At 56.9% G+C, this 24,336-nt stretch overlaps 2 protein-coding genes and 1 pseudogene across 2 annotated transcripts in view; 1 reads left to right on the top strand and 2 right to left on the bottom strand.

Annotated features, from left to right (window-relative positions):
• The window catches only part of LOC143171610 (arachidonate 12-lipoxygenase, 12R-type-like), a 47,922-nt pseudogene extending 44,630 nt beyond the window's left edge, over positions 1-3,292 (top strand).
• LOC143171631 (scavenger receptor cysteine-rich type 1 protein M130-like) overlaps positions 1-15,473 on the bottom strand; it is a 201,344-nt gene extending 185,871 nt beyond the window's left edge. The window contains 4 exon segments of the mRNA XM_076360678.1: positions 13,247-13,555; positions 14,848-15,199; positions 15,202-15,320; positions 15,323-15,473. Of these exon segments, the coding sequence (XP_076216793.1) occupies positions 13,247-13,555; positions 14,848-15,199; positions 15,202-15,320; positions 15,323-15,473 (931 nt within the window).
• LOC143171680 (scavenger receptor cysteine-rich domain-containing protein SCART1-like) lies at positions 8,291-13,022 on the bottom strand (the record flags this gene model as incomplete). The annotated part of the gene is given in 7 exon segments (XM_076360723.1): positions 8,291-8,321; positions 8,610-8,645; positions 9,139-9,421; positions 10,051-10,365; positions 11,021-11,350; positions 11,353-11,742; positions 12,701-13,022. Coding segments are annotated over 7 exon segments (1,707 nt in total), but the record flags the coding sequence as incomplete, so codon positions are not given.
• Positions 15,474-24,336: the final 8,863 nt, after the last annotated feature.

Genomic DNA, 24,336 nt, shown 5'->3' with positions numbered 1-24,336 from the left:
CAGTATTTATTTCTCATTTCTTGTACATACGAATCGGAAATCCCTTCATTAAGATCAGGAGTAAGGTCATCCCTTCTACTCTCTCTGGGGAACTGCCCGCTGGAAACTGGAGCAGCAATTTTCCTGGAAGAACCCCCTTTTGTGGTTGTTTTCCCTTGCAACTCACGTACCCATGCCCCTAGGGCTGAGGTAGGTTTTCCATCCCACTTCCTCATGTCCTCTCCATGGTCATGCAGGTAAAACCATAGGGTGCCCCGTGGTGTGTACCCTTTATATCCTCTCTCTTGAGCAAAAGAACGCTGACTCCTAATAGCCGAGATATTGGTCTGTACAGGTAGGGAGTAGGACCTATCCTCTTCAAGTTGCTGGACCTCCCGGGACAGTTTCTCCACAGCTGAGGCGAGGGAGGAAGAGAGATTTCTTTGTATTGCCGGAGTTGACTAGCCAATTCATCCACCGTTTGTCCCTCTCCGTCTTTCCAGGTCATCACTGCCAATGAGTTGGCATATGACGATGGTGCGCTCCTTACAAACTTCTGCCGCATGGGTCATGTGCACCTGACCTCATCTGGATCTTTGGACAGCTGTCCATTGTTCATGTCACCAGAAATCACCTCCAGCACAGCTAATTCCCTCAGGTACTGGATACCCTTCTCCATGGTGGCCCACTTGCCTGGGCGACATATAACATCATCTTTGAAGGGATACCTTTCCTTCACGCTTGACAAGAGTTGCCTCCAGAGGCTGAGGACTTGTGTCCCTTTTCCAATCGCTTTGTCAATGCCCCCTTCCCTCGAAAGGGATCCCAGCTGCTTGGCTTCCCTACCCTCTAATTCCAGGCTACTGGCCCCATTATCCCAGCATCGGAGCAGCCAGGTGAAAATATGCTCACCTGGACGATGGCTGAAATCTTTTCTTATATCTCGCAGCTCACTCAGGGATAGGGATTGGGTGGTTACATCCTCATTTGAGTTCTTCCTCTTCTTCCTCCCCGAGCAGTGGCCGGCCCTCCTCCTCCTGTTCTTGTGATGGCCCTTCTCCAGGGTAGTCTGCCTCATCCACTTCTTCCTCTGGCTCCCTTTTAGAAGTTTCTTCTTCCTCCCTTACTAAACGAGCCGACTTCCGCTTCCAAGATTTCTTCTTGTGTACAGGGGCGACTGATACCGGCACAGGCTGGCTCTTTGGTTCAGCTGCAGGGCGTATCGCCAGGGTCGGAGTGGCTGCAGGGCCTGTTGTTTTATCGTCGGATCCAGAGACCTTCTCTCCCCCTTGAGGGTACTGAATAATGTTGAACAGGGCTCGGTAGGCATGGGCCAGGCCCCAGCACGTTGCAGTGATCTGTGTCTCTCTGGAGTTGCCAGGGTGACAGCATACTTCTTCCAACTATTCTACTAACTTTTCAGGATTCTGCACTTGCTCAGGGGTGAAGTTCCAAAACACTGGGGGTGCCCATTGGCCTAGGTACTTGCCCATCTTGTCCCACACACCCTGCCACTCATAACTGTCCAGCCTTGGGGCAGATCTCTGGATGATATTCTTAAATTGCTTATTAAGTTTAGACAAAACCGATACAGTATTCCCAAGAAATACCAATAGAAGTATCTTAACTACCCAAGGATGTTCAAGATACTGAAAAGTTACTGTAATGAAGGAGGAAACGTCATAGAAGAAGGTAGTGACACTGCCATTCTGTATTTCCTCCATAAAAAAACTCTCAGAGGAACGACTGTAATTGCTAATTGTCTCCACGAAGTGGTACACCAAGTACAGTGATGGCTTCAGCACGAAGCTCAAATACCAGATTAAGCTCAAGGTCAGTGTTTTAATAACAGACCTCCCAGGCAAAACATCACTAATCACCGCAGACCACAGCAAACTGCAAAACCCAACACCAATCTCTAACACGTACAGCAAAAAAAAGAGCATGATGCAGATTAGACAAACCAATATCGAGAACAGATGAACCAACATTGTGACCCGCAACTGTTAACAGATATAAATTCCTTAATGCGCTCCGGGTAATCTGTTATTATCTCAAACCCTTCGAGCCCCACCTTGGGTGTCAAAAAGGACTGCGTGGTTTAACCTCAGTCGGTAACTGAGCACCACACAGCTGCTCGCTCACTCCCCCGCCCCCCCCCGCAGTGGGATGGGGGAGAGAATTGGAAGAGTAGAAGTGAGAAAACTCGTGGGTTGAGATAAAAACAGTTTAATAATTGAAATAAAATAACAACAATATAATAATAATAATAATAATAATAATAATAATGATAATAATAATAATAATATACAAAGCAAGTGATGCACAGTGCAATTGCTCACCACCCGCCGACCGATGCCCAGCCAGTCCCTGAGCAGCGGCCCCCCCGGCCAGCTTTCCCCAGTTTATATACTGAGCATGATGTCACATGGTATGGAATAGCCCTTTGGCCAGTTTGGGTCAGCTGTCCTGGCTGTGCCCCCTCCCAGCTTCTTGTGCACCTCCAGCCTTCTCAGTCCGCAGAGCATGGGAAGCTGAAAAGTCCTTGACTAGCGTAAGAATTACCAAGCAACAACTAAAACATCGGTGCGTTATCAACATTGTTCTCATCCTAAATCCAAAGCACAGCACTGTACCAGCTACTAGGAAGGAAATTAACTCTATCCCTGCCAAAACAAGGACACCTAGGCACACAGGGGACAACAGGGCTGTGCTTCTCATAGACACGTCATGGGAGGAGAGTGTTCCTGCTGCTGGCAGGTGCCAAAGGGGTGTAGGTCAGTGGAAGAGGAACCACTTTGCACGTGGGAGGTCCTGGCTTCCATCTCCAGGGCTGCTTTTGCTCTTACTCCCTGGCCTCAAGTGGGTGAGTGCTGGAGCTGGGGCACTGCTCCTCTCCAGGTGCTGTGGGCCTGCCCTGACCTCCCAGGGCCTGGCTGAGGAGTGAGGAGGGCTGTGTGCACTGCCTCTGCTGAGCCCCCTCCTGGAGGAGAGGCAGGCAGCTGTGCTGGACCTGAGCTCAGGTCACTACCCTGCACCACAGATCCACCCCACACACCAACCAGGGGCCCTGCTTGGAGGCAAGGGGTGGCCCTCAGGGAGGGGATAGACATCAGCAGCAGACTGGGTGCTGGCAATCCTTCCTGGCTGCACTGAGAGAGGTGGTGTGAGGGTGCTGGTCCAGCCCAGGTGCCCTTTGAGACCAGGGCCACACTGCCCTGGTGGCTCTCCAGGGGTAAGGCTGTGAGATTGTCCTGTCTCCAGGTGGAGATCCCATACCACGCGGGAAGTACCTGTCTATGCCAACGGGTAGGGATGTCCGAGCTGGAGGAGCGACACTCCTTACGCTGACCCTGCCTCCTGGTCCTTTTCCCTCTGCCATCACCACTGGCTTGAGCAGAGCCGCAGCTCAGGGAACCCGGAGCTGCTGAGGTCAGGCATAGCTCTGCAGAGGTGGGACTGGTGGGGCCGGCACCCACCTCTTGTTCCTGGGGGGGTTGGTGGCTCTGTCCACCCCATGTCAGTGGGAACAGGGAAGCACAGGCCTGTCCACAGCTGTGCAGAGGTGGGGAGGGCAAGGAGATGGTGCCTCGGCTGCTCCTCTGACAAAAACCTCTGCAACCAAAACGGGGTGTGAGACCCAATGTTTCACTGCAGGGTGCCCAGCCCCTGGGAACAGTGAGCCCAGATTCAGAGAAGTAAGGTATAAAAGTGAAGCAAAGAAGAAGGGGGGTTGTCGGGATATCTTCTGAACACAGGACGGTGGGTGCCAGTATGGACACTGACCTGCAGATTCAAGCCACCCCAGGCAGGGACAGGGGAGAAAAGCCCAGTGTCTGTCCCATGCCACCTCCCCACCAGCTCTGCCCTCCCGCAGGTGTAGTATTTCTCCCTTACTCTGGCACCTGGCAGAGGTTTGCCTCCTCCTCCTCCTCAGGGAAATGAGAGCCAGGCCCTGGGTGTGGGTGAGGGGGCAGCACACCTGAGCAGAAAGAGCCCATTTCAAGGCATTTGGGGCCTGACCAGTCTGGCCCTGCAGGCTGGGTTCATTCTCTGCAGCAGTGTGGGATCATCTGTGCCCCAGATCTGTGCAGGCTCCTGCAGCTCCTGAGGACCTACATGAGGGGCCTGACGGTGAGAGCCCAACCCTCTGCACTGCTGCCCCACGCTGGGAAAGGCCATGGGAGAGAGTAGCCTTCCTAGGGTGAGACCCCCAAGGTGATGGGTGACGCACATGGGCACTGCAAACACAGCCTCCATCCCCTGGGAAACGCCCACCGGGGCAGGCTCCAGCCCTGCATGTCCACAGGGAGAGGTGGGCCCAGAGCTGGGGAGGAAGGGGCTGGCTCCGGGGCCAGGGGCTGCCAGCAGGAAACCTCTAGGGACCAGGGCAAAGGAGTGTGTGAGCCTGGGCTCCCCCCAGACCCCCACAGGGTCACCCCAGGGGTGGAGGAGCTCCCAGCAGGGAATGGGCCAACGCTGTCATGGCAGAGGCTGTTGGTGATGGCTGCCTCCTCCCCTCTTCTGCTCTAGGGCCAGATCCTGCTCTTTGCAGTGACCTGCGGCTGCTCCCCGCAGGGAGCCCTGCTGTGGACACCCAACGCACCTTCCGGCCTGCAGCAGAGAAGCCCATCAGGGAAGAGCTGGAGGGCTGTGGAGACCCAACAGCAGGAGCAGGGAGGGCAGTTTAGGCTCCAGGTTCCTGCCCAAGTGTCAAACCCTTCTCCCCACACAGCTCCTGTGTGAAAGGTTTCTCTGCCCATGGGAGCTGGGACAGGTGAACGCCCCAGCCGAGGGAGAGGGACCCTGGCTCAACTCCCAGCAGTGCCTGCATTAGGGGAGGGACACAAAATACCCTCTGCCATGGAAATGTGCCCACGTTAGCACCCTCCCAGGCAGGCCCTTCTCCAGGCCAGGGGCTGGATGGCGGCTATGGATTCCAGTCCACGTCTCACAGGGATCCTTTCTCCCTCCCCCTGGCCTCTCCCTCATCTGCCTCCCACAACGCTGAGGGAAAGGTGCCCCCACCAGCCGCTGCTCCCATCCCCCCTGCACCTGCACACAGGTACTGCCCCAACACAAACCGACACTGACACCCCTGGCAAGGCAGGAGGAAGGCAGGGGTGGAGGCAGGAGTGCAGCAAGAGGACGGGGTCCCAGGGCTGCCATGGGGCCTTAATGCCCCTGCCCAGGAAGGAAGGCAGCTCTGGGGCTGTGATGGAAGTTCTCAGGGTCTGCAAGAACCCCCAAGGCAGCAGGAACAGCCCATGGAGACTGGAGTCCTGGCAGAGTCATTGAAGGGGCAATCCCAGGCCCGTGTTCCCCAGCAAGTGGCTCTGTACCCTGTGCCGAGGCAGTGGGGAGGACAGCTGCCTCCTAACCGCTGTGGGAGATGATCCATGGGCCGTGATCCCCCCTGTGGCTGGCTGGGGTGTTCAAGGCACCACGGCCACCTTAGGGCTCACTTCTGTGGGGCCAACCCCAACACAGCTCTATTGTGGCCTCTATGCTGTTGGACCAGCATGGCCCAGGCAGGGCCTGGGGGAAAGAGCTACTGGGGAACACTGAGGTGAGGAGATGGGCGCTCCTGCTGGGGTGCATCACGGGACCTTGCAGAGAGCCATTTTTGTTGGAAACTTTTGCTGGCAGGATGGAAATATCGGCAGGAATATTCCCCTGGAACCATGGGCTCTCGCAGCCCCACAGCCTGACCCTGAGCCTGCTGTCCCGAGATGTGCCCTTTGCCCTCCACCATGTCTTTGTGCTCTGCTCCCCCGGATCAGCCTCAGGGAGACACCCCGACACCTGGGCAGGCAAGCACCAGCTCTGGCTCAAAACCCCAAAGACTTTTATTAAGAACAAATACGGAGGCACAGCGTAAAAACAGCATAATACAAATAGAGGACATGCCCAGCTGGTTCTGCTGCCCGTGGGAAAAGGGAAACAGTTCCCTGGTGCTCACGGCTCTCCCAGCTGCACAGTCCTCTCCTCCCTCCCGGCTGCACCCAGCTGCACGGCAGGGACGGGCTCTCCTGGTCTGGGCATCAGGGACTGTTGTGCACTCTCTGCTGGTATTGCAACCTTTGTGTCCTCAGGGCGATGCGCCAGAGACACCTCTTCAGCATCGTCATAGCCCATGCTCTCTGGGGACAGGGACCAGGCATCTCCCTCAGCTCCAGGGGCCCCAGCACTTCTCTGGGAGCGCAGGTTTGCCCCTGCAAGCAGCAAGGCAGGCCATTGCACGTTTGCCCCATGGGGTGCCTCTCCTGCTCTGTAGATCTCCAGCCTCCCGTCTCCTCACTAGTCCTGAGATGTTCAGGTCTCTCTCCCACCCCCTGGTCCCCCCAAGGAAAAATTCCCAGGGCAGGTTCCCCCATCCCAGGAGGCTGGGCTCTCAGTACAGCAGCGATTCATCCAGCACCAGGGATGGCACCCCAGGAACCGGTAGCGCTATCTTTCCCTCTCACCTCCGGGAGCATCCCTGGGCCCTGCTCCCTCCTCTGGCGCCCTGGGCATTTCCCAGTCTCCCTGCCCAGGGGAAGGATCCTCCCCAGGGTCAGAAACCTCCCTGGCATCATCATAGCCATCTGCTGGGTCTCCTCCGAGCAGGACAGGGACGTCTGAAAGGAGAGGGCAGCTGGTGAGATTGAGAAGATACATCCCGCAGAGCAGAGGATGGGAGGATGCGCAGGGACATGGGGCTCAGACACTGGTGTTGGCAGCACCACAGGAGACACCCAGTGTGCTCCCCAGCTCTGACGGTGACACTCAGTGACACCGCTGTCCATCACATGTCTGCAGGGACAGGACATCAACCCCTTCCTGCCCCTGTTACCTGGTGCTGAACGTGGACCATCCTCCTCCTCGCTGTCCCTGGGGTAGGGCTGCAGCTTGGTCAAGGACCCCTCTGAATCGGAGCCTGGAGAGAGGCACAGTGGGTGTTATGGGAGTGCGCTCTGCTCACCTGGCTTGTGGTCAGTGCTGCTGGGGACGGGGGACCCACGGAGCCAGGGCTGAGTGGGGAGGAGGGCTCAGGACTCACCCTGCTCCCCTGGGATCAACCCTGTCTCAAAGGGCCTCCCAGAGATGCCTGGGGACAGCCCCTTCCCTCACCCCTCAGGTGTCACATAGGGGTGCAGGGACAGGCAGAGAGGGGCTGTCCCCGGCTGGGATGGGCAGAGCTGGTGGGGAGGAAGCTTCTCTCCCAGGCCCAGGACCTGGCTGCTCTCCCCACAGAACCCACAGACCCCAACTCCATGGGCCAGGGGGTTGCAGTGGGTCAGCCCCAGGTGAGGGCCAGGGGAAAGAGTTCTGCACATGTGCCCCCCCATGAGGGACCCACACCCACCTGTGCCGCTGAACCTTGCCTGCTTCTCCCACGCTGGGCTGTAACCGATCTCCTCATACACGGCCTCAGGGAAGGGCTCCCAAGCGCGCTCGGAGCCTGCGGGTAGAGGCAGGGCTGGCTCAGGGACAGGCAAAGAGGGGACAGAATCCTGCTCTGTTCCCCCAGCCCTGTTCCCCTGGGCCAGCCCAGGGCTGTCCCCACAACACAGACCCGCTGCGCTGTTCGGTCACCGCTGCCACTTCCTCAGTGAGGGCAATGTCTCCATGGAGATGAGCTGGGGCAGTGACACCCTTGCACCGTCCCTTCAGAGACAGACCTTCTGCCCCTCTGGCCCCTGGGTCAGGTCCCTGGTGCTGAGCTTGGAGCAGCTCCCGCTTTTCCTCTCCCCCTGGAGCTTCCCCCTCTCTGCCCCATGGATCCAGAGCATGGCACGTGCCCTGCCATGGGGAGGTCAAGGTTGGGCAGAGGAACAGCCTGGGGGTCTGAAACCACGAGTATGGACCCTGCTGCCCCACGTTCTTCCTGGCATCTCCCCTGACCCAGAGGCCACTCCAGCACTGCCCAGAGTGCTGCCAGTGGCAGGTCCTCAGCTGTTTCCCCTCTGTTCCCATCTGTCCCAGCCCAGCTCAGCCATTTGTTTCCTTGCCTCATCACTAAATCCTCCCTGTGTCCTGACTCTCTCTACCCCTTGCTGCTGGTGGCCCATGGTCAGGCAATCAATGGGGCAGCACATGGGAATGCAGGCAGCACACACTCTTGTCCCCCCAGCTCTGCCTGTACCACTCACTGACACCCCACAGCACCCCTGGCCTTGCCAGGAGGCATCTTCCCCTGGGACCATGGGGGACAGACCCACCTCTGCGCCCAGCCCTGGCGCTTCGCACTTGCCCGGCCAGGAGGGCCAGGAGCAGGCAGAGAAGGGCTCCCAGGATGATGCAGATGATGATGGGCAGTGAGACCTTTTCACTGCTGGTCGGACGGCCCCGAGTGGGATCTGCATGGGCAGGAACACAGAAAGGGCAGCACCAGACCTGGGAGAGGTGTGGGGCCAGGACACCCCAGTCCTGACCCCCATTACACCGGGGGTAAGGGGCCCCAGGGGGTGAGCGATGGGGAAGCTCCCACCCTACTGAGTAAATGACAGCCCTATCCAACCCCCTCCACCGCTACCTCGGTGCCTCCTCTCGGGAGCTTCACACCCCGACAAGAAGGCCCTTCCCTCCAGCTGCGGGTCACAGCCTGGCCTCAAGAAGACCCAGCGCAGCCAGGGAGGACAGGTTACCTGTTCGGGGCGTTGGTGCTGCCGTCCTGGGTGCAGCTGCAGAGGAAGAGAAGGAGACTGGGCTGAGAGGGTGGGTGTGCAGGTACCAGGGAGCCTCCTCTCTGACATGCCGTGTGTGTGTGTGTGTGTGTGTTTATATGTGTGTGAATGCATGCGTGTGCTTTTAGACATCCCTGACACATCCCACACAAATTGCCCCTCCTGCAGGGCTGCTCAGGGTGGCTGGAACAGAGCCCAGGGCCCTGCTCTGGGACACGGGTAGGATAGCACAAGCACGCTGGAAGATGCCCCTGGGGCCTGCAGAGCCCTGCTGGGCAGAAGACGGAGGACATCCAGCCCCACAGAAGCAGCTGCCCACTTGGGAACAGGCTCCCATGTTCTGCAGGGACAGCCTTGCTCTCAGGAGCTCTGGAACCATGATGGGACCCAGCAAGGAAAAACGCCTTCTCTGGCTCCTTGCCTATACCCCCGTGAGGAGTCCCAGCCCTGCCGCTCACCTGAGCAGTTCACGGAAGCATCCTCCTTGTGCCGGCAGGCACCGCTGTCCCCAGGCTGAGCCCAGCAGTCCTGCAGAGATGGCTCTGTCCCCCGGCACTCCACCTGCTCCAGCCAGATGGGACCCGTCCCCTCCCCAAATGCAGCCTTGTCCAGGGCAGACACTGTGGGGCCACAGCCCAGCTGCCTGCATGCCACCTCGGCATCCTGCATGTCCCAGGAGTCATCGCACACTGTCCCCCAGGAGCCGCGGTGCCAGACCTCCACTCTGCCCAAGCACCCATTCTCGCCTCCAACGGCACGAATCTTCTCCCTGTCTGGAGAAGGCAGAGACCTTCCAGGGCACCGGGACAGCAGGCAGAGCCCTGCCAGGTGAGAGGGGCATGCAGAGGAGCAGCTACCTGTGCAGCTTGTGGAGTTTGGGCACACAGTCCCCAGGGCTGGGGGCGTTTCTGACCGTCTCCCTGCAGAAGGAAAAGCTGGGGTGAAGGGGCTGCTGCAGGGGAGTTGTGCAGCAGAGGGTGGGGCAGAGCTCTGCTCACACCTCCCCGTGCTGCCTCGCTCACGGCAGCAGGTGAACCCTGGTCATTCAGGGGACACACACGGCAATGTGGGGGACCCTGACTGCTCAGCCCCAAAGGGACCCTGGTTCACAGAAAAGCAGGAGGGTGTCCATGGAGGGGACGCTCCTCGGAGCGCTGGCTGGTCTCTCCTGAGACCTTGCCTGGAGACACCTCTGCCTCCCCCGGGCACTGCTGGGAGCCCGGCTGGCAACTGCTGGTGAATGTGTGGGGCTCTGAGAGCTGAAGTCCCATTTGTGCCACCAGAAGCAGCAGGGTCTGGCACGTAAGGTCAAAGCCCCTGTGGGCCTTGTCTCTGTACTTGACTGTGCCCAGCAGGGAGCAGGAGCTGGGGGGATGCTGGTGCCCGGGTAGCTCAGAATTACCATTGCAGGTGATGTGGGTCTCATCTTGCAGGTCATCGCACGACTGTGGGTCCCAGGGAGCGGAGGGACACTGCCAGAAGGAGCTGTTTCTCTCCCCACACTCCACACGATCCAGCCAGGCGGGGCCAGACACCCTACCATAGGGCAGGCGTGTTTCCAGGAACCCTCCATCCCCGCAGCCCAGCTCCTTGCATGCCAGCGACACTGTTTTGGGAGTCATTAAGTTGGAGCAAACACTCCCCCACGTCCCGTTATAGAAAACCTGCAGGCGCCCGGAGCAGCCATCGCTGTTCTCCAGCCTCAGGTCCACGAACTCTGGGAGGAAAGTGGCCAAAGGGGAACATGCTGGTCTGGGGCTGTGGGAGCAGGGACACCCCTGCACCCCCCAGGCCCTCAGCCAGGCAAAGGCACGTCCAGCAAGTCCCCCTTGCACACATGGACAGAGAAAAGTCCCGGATGGACAGACAACCCTGCCCTCCCCGCTCACCCTCAGGGACAGCTGAGCTCACTGGGGAACCCTGGTGGGACTGAGGAGACCCATGCATTGGCACCCCCGGGACGAGCTTGGGCAGGGGACGAGAGGCAGCCAGGGACAGCCTCGGCTGTTGCCGTCTCTCCCCTCATCCCAGCCTCCCCAGGCACTGGGGTCTGGGGCTATGGGAGCAGAGAAGCCTCTTCACCCCCCAGGCCCTCAGCCAGGCAGAGGCACGGCCAGCAAATCACCCTTTTGCCAGGGGGCAGAGAGAAGTCCCAGACGGACAGACACCCATGCCCTCCCCACTAACCCTTGGGGACAGCACAGCTTACAAGGGACCTCTAGTGGGACTGAGGGGGTTTGTGCATGCGTGTCCCCAGGACAGGCTCAGGCAGAGGCTCAGAGGCAGCCAGGGACAGCCTCGGCCGTTGCCGGCTCTCCCCTCGTCCCAGCCTCCCTGGGCACTGGGCTCCCACCACAGCTCCCGGCACAGACCTGAGCAGACGACTCCTGCGTCCTCTTTGTGCCCACAGTCATGCTGCCCCCAGGACCCTGCTGGGCAGTCCCAGAGAGCAGCTTCGGCCCCAGAGCAGTTCACGGCATCCAGCCAGATGTGCCCAGAGCCTTCCCCGAACTGAGCAGAGCCAACCGCCTTCACCGCCCCTCCGCAGCCCAGCTGGTGGCAAACAACAGTGGCATCGGGCAGGTCCCAGCCATCATCGCAGATGGTCCCCCAGCTGCCCTGGTAGTAGATCTCCACTCTCCCAGCGCAGCGCCCAGGCCCGTTCACCAGCCGGACCTGCCGGCTCCCTGCAGTGGGAAGAAACCCCAGCTGTCATTAGGGGCGGTGCCCACCCAGCCCAGAGCCTGGGGGGGGCCTGTGCAGTGCCACTTACCCCGGCAAACGACCCCCACGTCCTCTGCAATCCCTGCTGCCAGCATGCTCTCGGGCAGGGAGGTGTTGCAGAGGGTCAGGTTGGCCTCGTGCCCTGCACACCTGACCCCTCGCAGCCCCACAGGACCTGTCCCTCTCTGAGGCTTCGGGGGGTTGTAAGCTGTCTCTGCCTCTCCGCACCGCAGCTGCCGGCACACCACGCTGGCCTCCCGCATGTCCCAGTGGTCATCCAGGACCCTGCCCCATGTCCCGTGCTGGAAGATCTCTACTCGTCCGTCGCACCGACTCCCTCCAAGCACCAGCCGCAAGGACGCGGAGCCAGCTGGGCCTGGGGAGAGCAGCCATGCCCCAGCCCTTGGTGGCACCAGGGAGGCAAGCAGCCTGCGGCACGTCTCCAGGCTCTGGCACCCTTTCAGGGCCTTGAAGCTCTGCCTGCCTGTCCCCAGCCCTCTGCGGGAGCTCCTGGGCCAGGGCTCCATGGGGCTGGTTGCCCAGTCCCTGAGCCTTCCTGAGCCAGACGCCAGCTTTGCTGTTGGCGGGCCAGAGACACACAGCACGTCCCTGCCAATGCAGTTGGGGCAGCTTCCGCAGGAGGCAGCAATGGCCAGCAGTGGCCTGGGGATGGGCAGCACCAGGACAGGCTTTGCCCAGCCTCAGCACTGGCACTGGCACTGCTGAGACACCAGGCACAGCCCACACATCTCTGCCCATCTACGTCCCTGGGAATGGGGGACTGGGAGCCTGTGTCCCTGGCAGGGAGCAGAGCGAGGGGGGCCTCTCTGAGCAAACAGGATGAGTTTGGGGCTTGCGCTGACCAGAAGGCAGGGCAAAGCCCAGCCCCGCTCTGCAGCTCACCCCCCTGGTCTGCCGCTGCTGCCGGGGGCACCCAGGCAGCCCCTGTGATGGTGAGTTCAGGCTCTGAGGGTATCTCTGTGTGGCTGGAACAGGGCTGTCTGCAGCCAGGGGGTTGGCGATGATCCCCGCAGCGCTGCCCCGGGCCCATCCCACAGTGGGAGTTCAAAGGAGCCCAGGCCTAGTAGTGGCCCCGGAGCCTGAGCTGCTGACCCGGGGGGCAGAGACGACTGCTCCTGTTCAGTCCTCAGCTCTCCCACAGCAGAGCAGTTGGTCCGAGCAGGCAAAGCCCTCCAGATCGCTTCTGGTGAAGCCAGGGTTTCTCCAGGGAGAAATGCAGCCTGGCACTGCAATGGGGTCCCCTGCTTTGGATTTCTCTCTCATGCCAGGGGAAAATGAAGTTAATCCTGTGTTTTCCCAGCACTCACCTGAGCAAATGACAGCAGCGCTGTTCTCATGGGAGCATGGTGAGGCCCCCAGGGCGGTCACTGGGCACTGTCCCAGGTGAGCTTCTGTCCCATCACAGTGGAATGAGTCTTTCCAGACAGGGCCGGTTCCTCTCCCAAAAGGCCCTCCTCTGGGAATGGACTCAGCAAACCCACAGTCGAGGTGATGACAGAGAACGTGGGCATCCGAGAGATCCCAGCGGGAGGCACAGAGAGAGCCCCAGGTCCCCAGCACATGGACCTCTACCCTCCCCTCACATGCCGTGCTGCCGTTCACCAGCCGGAACCCTGTGAACTCCGGGAAAGAGAAGGATGAGAGAGGGCGGACTTGTGCTCTCGCTCCCTCAGGAGCTAGAGGAGAGGCCAAATGGACGAGAGCCTGCCATCCTCCTCCTTCTGCATGATTTTAGGGCTGCAGACAACCACATCACCCCTGCTGTCCTCACACCTGGCACGGCACAGTCCCTGCCCTGCTCCCCTGTCCCCAGCACACCCCCTGGCATTTAACACCCCAACAGGAGTCCTTACGTGTGCAGGTGACACCAGCGGCGTCCGTGTGGGTGCAGGGCTGGTCTCTGGGGGACCCCATGGGGCAGAACACGAGGAAGGATTCATTCCCCGCACACTGCAGCTCTCTGTCCCACATGGGACCGACACCTTCTCCAAAGTGAGCTGCTCCGGGGACGGACAGGGCTGTGCCACACTGTAACTCCCTGCAGACCACGTTGGCGGCTTTGGGACCAAAGTCTGAGTCACAGACAGTTTTCCACTGGGTTCCATCATGGATCTCCACACGTCCTGAGCAGGGGCTGTTCCCTCCAACCAGCCGGACAAATCCTGGAGCAATCAAAGACTCCTGTGAGTTCCCAGAGCCCTCTGTCCGTTACCTGACCGCATCCCACCTAATCTCCAAGGAGGCCACGGGCAAAGAGTCCCACAAGCACCCCAGCAGCTCCCAGTGGGTGCTGATGGCACAAACACATCAGGGACTGCCTGCCGCTCCTCAGACATCAGCACAGCACTCATGGGCTGGCTTTTCTTCCAAACCCACAGCCACAGATACTGCTTAGAGAAACTGCTGCTGTCCTGGAGACCCTGGGATGCCTGGCACGGGCCCTAGGCACTTGCAGCGCTTGGAGCACTTGAGCCCAGGGAGATTGGCCCAGGCACTGTTGGCTGCTGCAGCCTGCTCTGCCTGCCGAGCTCAGTGCCAGGCTGAGGAACCCCTGGGAGCTACCAGAAACGCACCTCATTCCCAGAGGGTACACACTCTATGAGTGTACCTGCGGTTGCTGTCTCCACCAGCCCCAAGCTCCAACACCCACCCGGGGAGGGGTCCTCAGCCAGGGCCAGAAGTACACGGCCAGGCATGCACAGCCCCAGCCAACAGCTGGGCAGAAGGCAGGAGAGTAGGCAGAGGAGCAGCCCTGGACTGACACAAGCTCCCAAGGCAAGGACAGGCACCAAGGAGAGCCAGAAAGTGCTAGCAAATCCCCCGTGGCACAGGGCAGACAGGGGCTGGGGCCGACAGGAGAGGCTGGGCAGCAGGTCAGCACTGCCTGCACAGGGTTGTTTCCCTGTGAGCTGGCTCTCATGGGGTGACCCTGGAAGAAGAATGGGGTGGCCACGCCATCCTGCTCTTCTGCCCAAGCCCAGTGCTCCTCCCCTGTGAGCAGCCCCTCTGCTTTGGGGGGACTCATGTCTGCCAGGGAATACAACCCACAGTCCCTGGCCACCTTGGGCCCTTCCCTGGGGCTGTGGGTGGCCACGTGAGCTGCTCTCAGTGCCTCTGCCATGGGGGGACCTGGTCCTCCGTGCTGCCAGATAGCTCCTGCGTGAACAGAAGGAGAAAGTTGGGAACCAACAGAGACTGCGGGGCAGGGTGGGCATTCATCTTCCAGCCCCAGGCACCGACTGAGGGTGGGCTGAGCCACATCGGGGGTCAGGCAGGGACAGGTTCCCACTGGGCTTTCCTCAGGGACCGGGGAAACCAGGAATGAAAGTCCCAGCTCAGCAGTGTGACCGGCCACACTGGGCCCTCCTCTAGTACCCCCTTGTTTCCCTGAGGGCACAGCCAGGTCCCTTCCCCCATCCCAGCCACAAAGGTGAGGAATGGGCTGGTCCCTTACCTGAACATGTCACTCCAGCATCCCAGCTGTGATCACAGTTGTGTTGACCCCATCCATTGTGTGTACAGTCAGACAGGGCAGACTCGGTGCCACGACAGCCAACATTAGCCATCCAAATGGGGCCAGATCCTGGCCCAAAGTGTCCATACTGAGGAGCTTTAACAGCAGACCCACAGCCCAGCTGCTTACAAACCACTGCAGCATCGGTCATGTCCCAAAAGCTACTACACACGGTCCCCCACTGGCCCTGGTGTTTCACCTCCACTCTTCCAGCACAGCGTCCGCCACCATCCTCCAGCCTCACCACCGCAGCCCCTTCAAACATCAACACGGGACCCATCAGGAGGGTGCTGAGCCCCAAACTGCAGGTCTGGAGGTCCCCCCTGCCCAGGCTGAGTCACAGGCACTGGAGTAGGAGTCCTCCCCCTTCTGGGCTGTCCCCAGGGCAGTGTGGGGGTCCCTTTTCTCCCCATGGGCTGCAAAGAGCTGGGGGTGCCCAGCAGCAGACCTGCTGTGCCATTCACCACCCCACAGCCTGCAGCACCTCCTCCCACCTCAACAACCTCCTGCCCATGCCCACCCGCACACCGTGGCTGGCGCTGCACAGAGCACCGTCTCCTCACCATCCCAGAAACCCCTGTACAGCCCTGTGCCCTCAGGCCCACAGCTGCCTCTCCCACCCAGAGAGCCACAGGGAAGGGCAGAAGTTCAATTGACTTGAGTACCTTCTGCCCCTCATCTCAGTGGCACCTGCAAAGAAACCCGTTCTCAGAAGTATCCCGATGACCTCGCTGGTACTCACTGGCCCTGGGCTGTGGGACAAGGGAACCGGCACTTACCCCTGCACAGCTGCACCCAGAGGAGCAGCCACATCACCTGAGGGAACTGGAGTCCCTCTGTGCCCATCCTGAGCCTCCTGCCCTGCTGGCACAGCCCTGCTGCACCCCACTCCATCTCACGGCTCCGGGGGACTCACGGGGACAACAGCGGTGGGAGGGTAATATATCTCTGCAGATGCCGACCCAGCTGCAGGAGGAGCCAATCGAAGCAGCAGCACCTTTTTAGACATGATCAGGAGCTATCTCCCCTCCGACACAGCCCAGCCCTCCAATGAACTTCTCCAGCGCCGTTCATGACCATATATGAGGGATGGCTCCGCTTTGGGTGTCACGGTCACTGCGGTGGGGAATCATCACAGGACAGGGCTGTGTGGGGGGCGGGGAATGGATCTGTCACCCCTTGCATCTCGCTGTGGGGACCAGGGGCACTGAGCATCTCCTACGTTGGGCTCATCCAAGAGCCCAAGAGGCAAGTGACCAGCCATCCCCATGCTACAGGAACCACAGGGCTGGGACTGCACCAAGGTCTGTGTGAGGATGGGGAGGAAACAGCCCCTGCCCCTCCTACAGACCCTGCTGTGCTGGCAACAGCAGCTGGGAAAGGTCCTTGGCCTGGACAAGAGCTCCATCCCAGGAGTGCTGGCTTGCAAAGCCCCATGGTGGGTCCCTTGCAGGAGCTGGAGCTGGGACATGTCCCTGCCCTGGCAGCAGACATGCAGCCCAGAGGCTCAGACATGTCCCTGACTCTCAGCCTGTCACCAAGGGGCCGTTATTCCCTGCGGGTGGCTCGGGAGCTGGAGCCTGCAGGTGCACAAACCACAGCCCATGTGGCCTCGCAGCCCTCGCCATGCTCCCCCCGCAGCACCCGTGCAGGAAGTCTGTGGTTTCCTCCTGGCACCGTGCCCTGGCACATCCCTGCGGTGCCCCTGAGCCACCCCCACCCCAACTGCTCCAGCCAGGGCTGCAGGGGCTGCTCCTTCAGCCTTGCAGACACGGGGCCAGGCAGCTCCCATCCCCCGTCATGTCCTTCTGATGCACATGGCTGCTCTGCACCGAGCCCCACAGCCACGGGGTGCTATGCGTTATATGACCTCACACCCTTCTACTTCTGCTGCTGTGTGCTCATGAGTTACACTGTCACACGTGCGGGTGTGCTGCGTATGGGCTTCTGCTGACCATGGTTCTTCCAAAAAGTCGTATTTGGATGGGGCCTAAATATTATTTTGATGACATCGGAAGCACCCACACAAGCCATATGCCTGCTCTTTGCCTAAAAGCTACTCAGACACCAGTGAAATCACAAATTCGTGCACAAGCCATGTGCATACTCCTGGCCTATGCGCCACTCAGCCACAGGTGATGTCATAGCATCTAAACCTGCCATGTGCCTGTTCCTGGCCTCTCAGGTATTCAGGCACCAATGACCTCACAAACACCTACACAAACTATTGGTCTGCTCCTAGCCTATCCGCTACTCAGGCACCAGTGACACAACTCAACGTACACAACCCATAGGCCTTGTCTTGGCCTATCAGCTAATCAGTCACAAATGACGTTGCAAACACCTACATGAGACAAGTTCTTACTCCTGGCCTACCAGCTTCTCAGGCCCCTGTGACCTCAAAATATCCAACACAAGACATGTTTCTCCCGGCCTACCAGCTACTCAGGCACCTATGACCTCACAAAGACATTCACAAGTAATATGCCAGCTCCTGGCCTATCATCTACTCAGGCACCAGTGACCTCAGAAGCGCCTACACAATCCATAGGCCTGTTCCTGGCCTATCAGATATTCAACCCAGAGTAACCTCACAAGTAGGTATCTGTCCATTTGCCATGTACTTGCCATTGACGTACTCAGGCTCCAATGACCTCACAAGCACCTATACCTGGTCCTGGCCTATCAGCTACTCAGCCAAGAGTGACATCACAAGTACATGCCAAAGCTCTGTGTCTCCCTCTTGCCTATCAGCTACTCAGGCACCAGTGACCTGATCACCACATATCCACCTATTTGCTATCTCCGCACCTATGAGGTACAAGGGAACAAGTGACCTCATCCAATCGCTTACTCACTCCCCCCCCAGGAGGATGGGGGAGACAACTGGAAGGGCAAAATGAGAGAAAAACTCATGGGTCAAGATAATGACACTTTAAGAAATGGTGAAAAATAAAAAAAGGAAGGAAACACGGGATGGAGAAGCAATCACTCACACCAGCAGAAAGATCCCAGCCAGTCTCCAAGCAATGGCCACTTTGGAGAAACTCCCCTGCCAGTTTTAGTGCTGAACAAGACGCCATATGGCATGGAATATCTCTTTGGTCCGTTTGGGTCAGCTGTCCTGACTTTGTCCCCTCCCAGGCTCTCGCCCATCCCCAGCCTCCTCACTGTGGGGTCAGAATGAGAAACAGAGAAGGCCTTGACATTATGCCAGCACTCATCAGCAATAGCCACAACATCAGTGCGTTATCAACACCAGCCACCAGCGCAAAGCACAGCACCGTAAGGGCTGCTATCAGGCAAATGTACTCCAGCCCAGCCAGACCCAGGACAATCTCCACCCCTTATTCCATACCATTTGCATCCTGCCCAGGTCCTGCAGTATTCAATGCATTTTCATCAGCCACCACCACCCCTTTCCCTGCCCTTTGACATGACATAAACACCGTGTACTGGGTGTGGCTGGTGTGGCTCAGGTGGACCTGGGCAAGTCCCAGCCCACTCCTGACTTCTCCCTTCACTCAGTCATCTGGAGTTTTTTGAAACATGCGATCAGGTCTGGCCTTTTCCTTTTGTTTCTATTCACATTCAAACTAGAATTGTTCACTCCATTAGCTCTTATTAAAGAAGGTTTTATCCATTTCATACCTATGCTTTTGTGGCTATATTAATTTAACTTCTATAGCTTTATACTTGTTCATATATATGTAAACGTATACACATATACACACATATAGAAGTCTATCTATAAAAATAACGTATCTATTCTTAAATAAATACATTTGTTAAAATAATTAGACACTCCCTTTTATAGATATATTTCTATATATGTATATATTGCATATAAATGTATATATTTGTATCTCTCAGCACTTCCTGGTCCAAGGGAGGCAGGCAGCCAATCACAGGGCTACCAGGGAACACATCCGTATGACAGTATCTAGAAATGGCTGCCAGCCAATCACAATGCAGGGGAATGAGGATGTCAGAAATGGCAGCTGCCCTTTATGTAATGACAGGCCCTTTGTGACGTGCCCCTGGGGACACCAGGACAGGCGGCCAGTCCTGCCAGCCAATCACGGGGCTGCCGGAGCGCTCGTAGGTATGACAGTGTCAAGAAATGGCCATTAGCCAATCACAGAGCAGTATGATCTTTAACAAAATAGCAGCTCACTGCCATGGAATGGCGGCACCCTGTCATAAAATTGTGGCCAAACCAAAATGGCGGCCCCTGTGTTTGTAGGGGAAGGGCCTTCTGATGCACTTCCAGGTAAACCTGCCAGCCAATCACAGCAGAGCACATGACCGGTAGAGGAGAGCGACGTCCAGGGCAAATGGCCCCTGCAGCTGCTGGGAGGGGGCGGGACTTCCACCAGAAGCTGGTGGGTGGGGCACGTGTCGGGGCATGTCTCCCGTAGCAGTGGTGCTGGTGCTCCTGGCGTGTGCCAGGGCAGGGATCCCAACACGCGCGGGGGAGGCACGTGGGGAGGTACAAACACCCCAGCCAGAGCTGGGCCTCCAGAGCTGTGGAAGCCTCCAGTTTCCTCAGGTCTCCAGACCACGCGAGTGACTGTCTCGCAAAACATATGGGTAATTAAACCGACATAAAACACTGGCCCTCTTTGAGCTCTCGGGGCAGTTTGTCTGAGCTTCGCCTCCTGGGGAACCTGCAGCTGTCCCAGCACCACCTGTGGTCACCGTCTGAAACCGTCACAAAAGGACCCCTCGCTCTGTGTGTGTGTGAGTGTCTACACATGCGCTAGCATGTTCAATATTTTACTCTCGTTCATGACATCCAGCCAAAGCTGGATCACTGGATACACTCTCATCTGTGTACGGGTGTGTGGAAGGAGAATGGCTGCTCCTTTAAGGGTATCTCGTCAAGGACCTGTTTCAATGAAGCAAGGGATAATAAAACAATGAGAAAAGGAGGAAGCCATAAACAAGAACTTACAGGGACACAAACCTGACCGGCAAATGGTAAGGGAGGCAGGGATGGGAACCAAAGCTGGTCAGTCACACAAACCGATGACGGCATGTGAGAGGGTGAGAGGGTTTATTCCAGCAAGTTTATCTGACCGGGGACCTGGTTAATTGGGAAACTCAGGGGAAAAAAGGGACTCCAGAAGCAAAATACAATGAGACACAGCCTTGACAAAACAAATATGGAGTCCATACAAGGAAGGAACCTAGCCAGTCACAGTGATTGATGGGCCATCAAGGATCTACAGGCACCACTTCCAAGAGGGTCAGCTGGACTTTTCAACTGATAACGTTGTGAATCAGAGGAACCCCAGTCTGAGAGGGGTGGGGGAATCGATAGATCTGTGCAAGGCCATGAGGGACATGCAGGGGAAGGGGCAAGAGGGAGGAACGTAGAAGGGGTTAGACAGCAAAGGGTATAAAAGAGGCCAGTTGCATGTCAAACATAGTCAGTGTGCTTGTCTGGCTGAGAAATGCGCCTGACCACCACAGTCTGTCGTGTCTTCTTATATCTTCTCATAAAACCTTGTCTTAACTGTCTCTCTGTAATCTCACTCTATCCTGTGTGTGTGCGTGTGCTGCAAGGACGAAGTGCCAGCTGCTGGTGAGACCTCTGTGTGTGTGTGGGGGGGGAATTTGGTGCCAGCTACTGGAGTCCGACCAAGGGTGTGGCTGTCCCTGGGCTGTGGTGTCAGCTACGGGAGTGAGTGGGGTCTCGGTGCAGCTACTAGAGGCAAATGGGTGTCCCAGTGAAACTACTGGAGTGAAGGGTGTCCCAGTGCAGCTACTGGAGTGAGTGGGATCCCTGCGCAGGTACTGAAGCAACTGGGGTCCCATAGCAACTGCTGGAGCATGTGATGTCTCCGTGCAGCTACTGGATTGAGTGGGGGTTCCCAGTGCAGCTACTAGAGGGAGAGGGGTCCCAGCGCAGCTACAGGAGCGAGTGGGGTCCCAGTGAAGCTCCTGGAGTGAGTGGAGGTGCCAGTGCAGCTACTGGAGCAAGTGCAAGGGTCCCAGTGCAGCTACATAAACCAGTGGGATCCCAGAGCCGCTACTAGAGTGAGTGGGGTCCCTGTGCAGCTACTGCAGAGAGTCAGGGTTTCAGTACAGCTGCTGGAGCATGTGGGGGTCCCAGTGCAGCTCCTGGGTTGAGTGGTGGTCCCAGTGCAGCTACTGGAGCCAGTATGTCCCAGTACAGCTCTTGACACCAGTGGGTTCCCAGTACAACTACTGGAGCAAGTGTGATCTCAGTGCAGCTACTAGAGTGAGTGGGGTCCCTGTGCAGCTACTGCAGAGAGTCGGGATTTCAGTACAACTACTGGAGCATGTGGGGTTTCAGTGCAGCTCCTGGGTTGAGTGGTGGTCCCAGGGCAGCTACTAGAGGGAGGTGATTCCCAGTGCTGCTACTGGAGCAAGTGACTTCCCAGTGAAGCTACTGGAGCGAGTGGGGTCTCAGTGCAGCTCCTAGAGTGAGTGGGGTCCCACTGCAGCTACTCAAGTGAGTGGGATACCTGTGCAGCTCCAGCAGTGAGTGGGGTCACAGTACAGTGACTGGAGCCAGTGGCGTCTCCATGCATCTACTGGCTCCCGTGGAGTCCCAGCACAGCTACAGGAGTGAGTGGGGTCCCAGTGCAGCTACTGGGTTGGGTGGGAGTCCCAGTGCAGCTGTTAGAACCAGTGTAGTGCCAGGGCAGCTACGGAGTGAGTGGGGTTTCCCTGTTTATCAGCACTGCCTTGTTTGTGTACCTGAAGCCCCCCTCCATCTCCTCCCCATCCCTGGATCTGATGGTAGCATTGCTGTACACAGCGATATCTCCAGCAGTGAACCCCCTCATCTACAGCATGAGGAACAAGGAGCTCAAGGATGCCATTAGGAAAATTATTCCTTGGACATGTTTCAATAGTGATAAAATTACCACCTTTCTCCACAAATGACTCCCAAAGTATTGGATTCCAGCCTTTTCTGTTTTCTGTTTTGTTTTTTTTTCTTCGTTTTGTTTGTTTAAATCATTATCATTATTGCTGTTGTTACTGTCCTTCATGGTTATTATGTTTTGTACGGAAATGTTTGCATTTGCATCACTACATGTGAGGCATGTACCTACTCTGTGTCAGCTGGTGCCCTTATGAAAGTGTGTCTAACACTGGCTCAGAGCTGGCCTGTCTCATAGCATCTCTGTAGTAAAATGGGATCTCCCTGGTGCAGTGCTTTCAGGCTGGTCTCTTCCTCCAAAGAGGCCTGAGGAACTGCACCCCTGAAGTTCCTCTTCCTCCATGTGTTGGGGAGTAAAAGCTCAGTGTCCGTTTGTGACCTTTTGGAGACATAGGACTGGATGTAGGAGTCGCCAGTTGGTGTTAAGCATGGCTGCTATTCAAGCATGGTTAGCAGTATCTGAGCAACTTCCATCATAACAATATGACTTTAGAAAGAAGAGAAATTGAGAAAAGAGGACTGGTAGCTCAAAGGAAAATTGCTGAACTTGTTGGAGGGGAAAAAAAAGGCAAGAAGGGGAGCAGAAAATAAGCAAATTCAATCTGTGTTTAATTTACAGCAACAGAGAAGGCTTCTCTACACCTCCCCTTCCCTGGGCCGCAACCCTTGTCCTGTGCCTGATGTTAGCTCAAAGAGGGACGTGGCTCTGAGAGGTCAAACGCCAATTGTTTATGCTGTCTGTACTCTGGTTCACATATGGAAAGGGCAGAGAGAGAAAGCTCAAGTTGGAGATGCGTGGGAGATGGAAAGGACTGAGTCATGTCACTCCACTGTGGATATCTACATTTGTACAGATGGATGTGGCCCCAATGCCTAAAAAATTGGATGACTGATTCTCACCAAGGAAGCCGACAGTAACTTTATAGCCAATAGCACAAACAACCCTTCCAGAGGAGAGCATCTCCTGCTCTTGTGTGAGGTTCGTGCAGTCCTTGCTTTCTTACTCTGAAATCCAGCAACCTACAGTCTGTCTGTTTAAGGTAGCCAACAAAGCCAGGATCAGGACAAGAAGACCATTTCCCACCACGATCCAAAAGTCGGAAAGGTTATGAAGGGGCAATAGTATGGGCTGGAGCAACCATGGGCAAATCCAGGCACTGTGGGGTGATTTCCTTCTGTGAGACATGTAAGACTATCAATATGGGGAGAGACAGGAGTGAGAAGAGCTACTGCATGAGGAATTGCCCATCCGCAGCCTGGGTATCTCAGTTACTAAGGTCCTCTAAGAGTCAATAAAGAAACAGTCAATATTGCCGATAAGAACTGAGAAGTGGTTCATTTGACCCAAGAGGCTGACTTGAGCTGGCACACAGTGGTGCCTCCAGATCATGAGGAAGCAGAGAGCAGCTCCTCACGCTCCCAGGCCTTGAACCGGCACCGGCAAGGTGATACAAAAATGCTCATCTGTCTGTCCTAGTTGTGCTACCTCTATAACCAAATTTGGGTTTTTTTTCTGATGCTATTACCATGGTAATCTGGGAGTGATATGATATTACTGGTGTGGTTACATTGGTGCTGTTGGCCTAGGAAGATGGGTTAGGGTTAGGGCTAGGTATGAGTTATTTAGCGTTTGGGTTTGGGTTCCAGTTAGGGTTAGAGTTTGGGTTAGAGTTTCTAAGGAGGTCATCACCCTCTTCCCCATCTTGCCAATACTGCATTGGTTATGTCAATATTTGATTCCTCATTCATCAAGAATCCACTCAGTCGGACTCTTCTTTCCTCGTTGTAACAATTTATCAGCTATTCTTCCCAAACCAGTGCTAACAAATCTCTCCTCAGTGTTAGCTCTTCAGCAAACCTGGCTGTCCATAGATTCCAGCTCTTTTTTATATGAAACAGAAGAGCTTTATAGTCCAAGCACAGAATTTGTTACTCTTTTTTTTTTTTCTTTTCCTTTAAAGGGATGCTGTTAAATCACCGCTTGCTATCAATGCATTGTAGGGTTAACTTATGGAAAAATCAAATACAGCAGCTGAGCTCTTGGTACTAGACTTATGAGTATTCCTTAATACTTTCCTATGCCGTCACTTCTTTTGTGACTTTGCCCCATTGCTGGAGCTTTCCCGCAGTGACACAAGTGTGGTCAAATGTGTGTCTTGCACACTCTCTTTTCCAAGTAGAGTCTTCCTCTTCATGTTCCCACTAGCCTCCTTTGTGTGCATCACGGCTGCCATCCTGAGGATCCCGTCCTGTGTGGGCAGGCAGAAGTCCTTCGCCATCTGCTTCTCTCACCTCGCCATCGTCGCTGTTTTCTATGGCACCCTCATCATTGTCTACCTGCTGCCCAGAACAGCTCAGCAAAGTCTTCTCCTTTTTCTACACCGTCCTCATGCCCCTGGCCAACCCCCTCATCTACAGCCTGAGGATCAGGGAGGTCAGAGAGGCCATGAGGAAAGGGCTCAAAAAAGTCCTGGCCAGCACCCAGTCCTCGTAGGATTGTTAGACCGTGA

This window comes from Aptenodytes patagonicus, chromosome 29, assembly GCF_965638725.1.
Source record: "Aptenodytes patagonicus chromosome 29, bAptPat1.pri.cur, whole genome shotgun sequence".
Classification (NCBI taxonomy): Eukaryota; Metazoa; Chordata; class Aves; order Sphenisciformes; family Spheniscidae; genus Aptenodytes; species Aptenodytes patagonicus.
Note: the sequence above shows the minus strand (reverse complement) of the source record. Positions and strands in the feature narration are given on the sequence as shown.